Source organism: Octopus sinensis, linkage group LG10 (assembly GCF_006345805.1).
Source record: "Octopus sinensis linkage group LG10, ASM634580v1, whole genome shotgun sequence".
In the NCBI taxonomy this organism is placed as follows: Eukaryota; Metazoa; Mollusca; class Cephalopoda; order Octopoda; family Octopodidae; genus Octopus; species Octopus sinensis.
The window spans coordinates 20,307,368-20,312,182 of NC_043006.1; the positions used below are offsets into that span (position 1 = coordinate 20,307,368).

Below are 4,815 nucleotides of genomic sequence, written 5' to 3' on the forward strand. Positions count from 1 at the left end.
CGCACCCGTTCCCTAACCCCTCTGGCTCAATTGAAACATTCTATTCCCCCCATCCCGGAGTCTTCAATTAGGAATCAAACAAACAACTAGCATGGAATACAGATAATAAAAAGAGTCATAACAGTCAGAGCTGTATGTAAATATACGTTGGGTGTTATGGACTGAATGAAGTGGCCTTTGTCAGACTAACGAAGGACTTACAATATTTAGAAGACAAGATTAATTCTATGGACAAACATAACGACATAATACTTGGTGAGACCAGTTGCCATGAAAAATCTTTCCTCACTAACAATATCACACATACACACACACACACACACACACCATAAATGAGAAACATCTGACGTAGGCTGCTGTTTAAATTTTTTCTTTAACCATAATTCAATTGGTGATGAATGCATCATTGTTATGGCAGGCTAGAGCAGAGGTTTGGGGCGGTGTCGTTCAAGATAAAATAAAATAAAATGAACTAAAAAAAAAAAAAAAAGTAGGTTTGTCAACATGGGAATGAAAGATTTCCAAATTCAAGTAGTTTCACTGCTCATTTCATATTCAGATACTTAAAAAAAAAAAAAAAAAAAAAAAGGGTAATCCAAAATCACATTGAAAATTGAAAAAGGAACAAAACCAGTACTGTTTTAGTCACCATGTTGGCTGTTAGTTTGTCATCTGCTTAAATTCTTTCATTAACAACGGTAACTTGTTTGGTTATCTTCATACTAGGCGGATTAAATTGCGTGTATGTTTGTGCGTGCACGCATGAGTGTGTAGTTTCAAACCATCAGAGCAATATAATACATTTTACTTTATCTTGCTTTTTTTTTTTGGGGAAAAGAAAACATTAAATGAGAATATAATTTATAATGAATGAATATGTAATTGATTTAAAGGAAGGTAAAAAAAAAACAAACAAACAAACAAAAAAAAATCCCATATCATTCACCTTTGTTTGTCACCAAGAAATATAAATTGGGGGTGGGGGGACTAGACAAAGCACACAGCCTTAAAAAAAGTTGACCTTCAATCAAGTCAAAAGTTGGAAAGTGAGGGATGGATAAAGAAGAATAAGCATATGTGGTGTTTGTAGGGGGGTGAAAAATGTTGTATATACAATGACAAGAAGAGATATGGGTTGGGGAAGTGAAAGGAAACGGGAGGCAACAAGGGCCAAAAATTAAAAGATTTAAAATTAGAAAGAATTTCCATAGGAACTGATAAAACACCAGTTTTGTCAATGAAAGGAAAGAAGAAAAAAGTTTAAAGAAGACGACTCTAAGTCACTTTTTTTTAATCTTTCTTTTTTTCTTTTTACATTTTTCGCTTTTTTTAAATCTTTTTTTTGTTTTTGTTTTGTTTTTTTTTCATATATATATATATATATCACAGGGATTGCCTTTCTAGGTAGACTAGTATTGTTACGGTTGCAGACTTGCAAGGAAGCAATTTGACCAACTTCAACTAACACATTGCTGTGTCGAACATGTCTCTCAGTTAAAGTACTATCTCAAAGCAGCTACAATTTACACAACAGACACACACAGAGAGATGTCAAACAGTTGATAAGTATTAAAAGACAATAAAAATACACTCGGTACCACGGTCCTAGGCTATGGAAATTTTAGAGAAAATATGCCAAGTTTTACTGTTTTATAAATATACCAGACACAGCATTTTCTAAGATGGAATTAAATATTTCTGTGTAGAAAAAGAAAAGAAAAAAAACAACTATTTGATACAAGCGATGGCAGTTGTCATGAAATTCTTCATTCCAAAAACTAGAATAAGTATCTTTCTGCCAAACACATTGTCCTACTAATCATAGGAAAGTTCTAGATCATTTCTGTTTTTTTTTACATCTCAGACAGAAATATTTCTGAGATTACTGACTGATGATAGACACTGAAATAATTGACCCAACAATGATAATTTCTCAACAAAAGCCCCATGGGGAAAAATATAAATTGAAAAAAAAAAAAAAAAATAAGAGAGACAACAGCACAAATTTCATTGACCAAAATAGTGAGTCAATGGCTGATGCAGAATAAAACCAGATATCTGGGCATAAGTTGAGTTAGTACTGAGATTAATTGATATTTATAATTCACTGTGGCTGTAGAATTTCATTAAGTTTGACAAGAAAGAAGAGGGGAAAGAAATTAGAAAAGAAAACAGTTTAAATGCACAATCTTACAGGTAAAAAGTAACACAAATTGACAGAAATACTGACATGAAAGATTAGGGCAAGTTGGCGTTTTCAAAACTGCACTCTGTACATCATGTATGTGTGGGATCTATCGCTAGCAAAATATCACAACCACTTGACAGAATGGACAGACAACAGCTGAAGTTAACCAAATATGAAATGTTATGCTTGGTGGAAGTGGTGGTGGTAGGGGGTGAGTTGTTTTGGTGTTGCATGTAGCGGGGGGGGGGGGGGCGAGATGTTAGAAAATAGTTGGTCAGAGAATAACAAAAAAAAAAAAAAAAAGGAGGGAAATAAAAAATAAATAATCACTGAATGAAACACAAAATATGGTGGTATTGGAGAGGGTGTTAAAATTTTGAAGAAAAAAAAAAATTTGTTAATGAGAATAACAGAAGAAAAACATTATTTAGAGTCAGAGAAGAGAATAATTGGAAAAAAAAAAAAAAATTAAATACAACTCAAATACTGAAGGATAATATTAAAAAGTCAAAGTTGGTCTCATGAGAAATAATTTTGTCTTTTGTTTTTCGCTTTTTTTTTCTTCTTCAACTTATTCCTTTTATAATATTTTAGTGGAGTTGAAACGCTATTCATTGTGGGTATTGTAATTTCCAATAAATCGTTTTTTTGTTTTTTTTTTGAGCTCTGTTTTTAGTGAGGAGTGGGACATTTTTTTAATCACATTTCTTGTTTAGGATGGGGTGAGGGTTTTTGAAAATGTTATCATCAGTTTATATAATTTATATATTTTTCTTCAATTCATATTTAAAGCTTTGTGGTTGTGTTAGTCTTTCTCCTTTTTAAATCTTTGATTCTTGAGTCGAGAAAACTTTCTAAATTACTATATACATCCCTTCAAACAACAGCATCATGCTATGATGGGAGCAAGTTTTCACTTACATGTGAACGGTGCAAGGGGAAGCAGCAGTGAATTAATCCTCCATTCTCACAAAGATTCACTGACTGACTGTTTCTCCTGCCAAGGACTTTTCCTGAGATGAGTCTTCTCTGCTGTGTTGGGATGCAGTCGTTCTGGAGATAGTGTACATCGCAACAGAGGTGACCCAGGCTCACAGCTTTTGGGCCTTGTGAAAGATCTGCGTGAGGCTGTGTGGGGTACAGGAGAACCGGAAGCAGTAAGTTGAGCTGGGTATGTGTGCTGTACTGTGTTAGAACTGCCAGCATGATGTCCCTGTGTGAAAGCAAGTGGGCTGGGGCTCCGTGTGGGAGATGTTGCCATTGGAGATGGGGAAGGAGTCCTTGCTAAAGGTGAGAGGGGAATGTTGTGCACAGATTTACGCCGATGGGGGGATTTCATACTCTGAGCACGTTTGTGGTGTTTCAGGCCATGCAAGGAGCTAGGCCGGCCATAGTGGGAGGAAGTGGCTGGGGAACTTGGCCCGCTAGAGCTGGGTGAGCTACTGGTAGAAGAACTTCCAGCAGCGGACTCTGGTGTTGACCATGGCATATTGATTGGTAGAGAACGAGCAGACCTCGGCAAGTTTGGTGAACTTTCAGCTGAAGACAGAGACTTGCTGAGAGGACTGAATGTTCTGTTGGCGCTCATTGGTGAGCCAGGGTGTATATGTTGCTCAGCCTTCTTACTCAATTTTCGGAACAATGACCGTCCTTTCTTCTTCTCACCACTTTTCTCTCGTTTCTTGTGACAAATACGACGTGCCATTTTCCCAGGATTGCTTCGATGCCTTCGCGTTCCAGTTTTAATGGTTGTGTTTTCCAACGGCACGGACCGGATCTGCAGAACATTCCCACCACTGAGAATGAGCTGCACAACCTGGGTGTGCAACAGACTTTGGATACATTCATCATTGATATGAGTTATCAGACAACCAGGACGTAAACCAGCTTCAAAAGCAGGACCACTTGTCTCAACCGCCTGCAACAGAAAGGATCAAAATATTACATTTAGTTAAAGATTGAAATGTTTAGCAAAAATATATACAACTGTAAGAGCTTAACCCCTGACCCAACAATTATTTTGAAAATAAATGTATTTTTTCAGACATATTTTTTAATTGTTTTATTTTACTATGTTTTGAATGGTGATTTCGAGGTATATTTCAAACCTTATTTATTATGAATTTTAATTCAATAATATTGATTTTAAATTACCGCTTATATCTCGGATCCCTCAAGTGATCCTTCTATGTCAAAAAAGAGTTTATAATAGACGAAGGAACTCATTTGCTGTCGATTTGGGCGAGTCTATCTTTTGACGAGTTAACTCGCCAGAGATAGAAAAAAACGATTTCGGTCAAAACGCATATATTCGTTTCTGCCGGGTAAGGGGTTAACAGAGTGAGAGAAACAAAACAAAACGAAATAGACAAGACCTGTAGAAGATAAAAATACTCTTTCCTATCATAAGTCTGTGTTGTCTCATAGGTCAAAGTACATAATACAGTTGACCTCTGGCTGCCAGACTAGAACATGCACTACACATATCTTGGATCAGTAAAGAAAGAATGAAGATTTGTAGAGAATTTGTGGTTTTTGAAACAATATACCAAGAAATTAAAAAAAATAAGAGAAAGGTTCCGAAAACAGTTTAGACTAACAGAAATGTGAACTCCCCCAGCTGTGCA

General features: G+C 36.0%; 1 protein-coding gene across 8 annotated transcripts in view; it reads right to left on the minus strand.

Moving 5' to 3' along the window:
* Positions 1-745: 745 nt before the first annotated feature.
* The window catches only part of LOC115216527 (microtubule-associated serine/threonine-protein kinase 3), a 266,227-nt gene continuing 262,157 nt past the window's right edge, over positions 746-4,815 (minus strand). For all 8 annotated transcript variants that reach the window (XM_029785977.2, XM_036506331.1, XM_036506333.1 and 5 more), the window contains one exon: positions 746-4,106. In XM_029785977.2, coding sequence (XP_029641837.1) covers positions 3,156-4,106 — 951 coding nt within the window. In that variant the 3' untranslated portion in view covers positions 746-3,155. The remainder of the gene's footprint in view (positions 4,107-4,815) is intronic.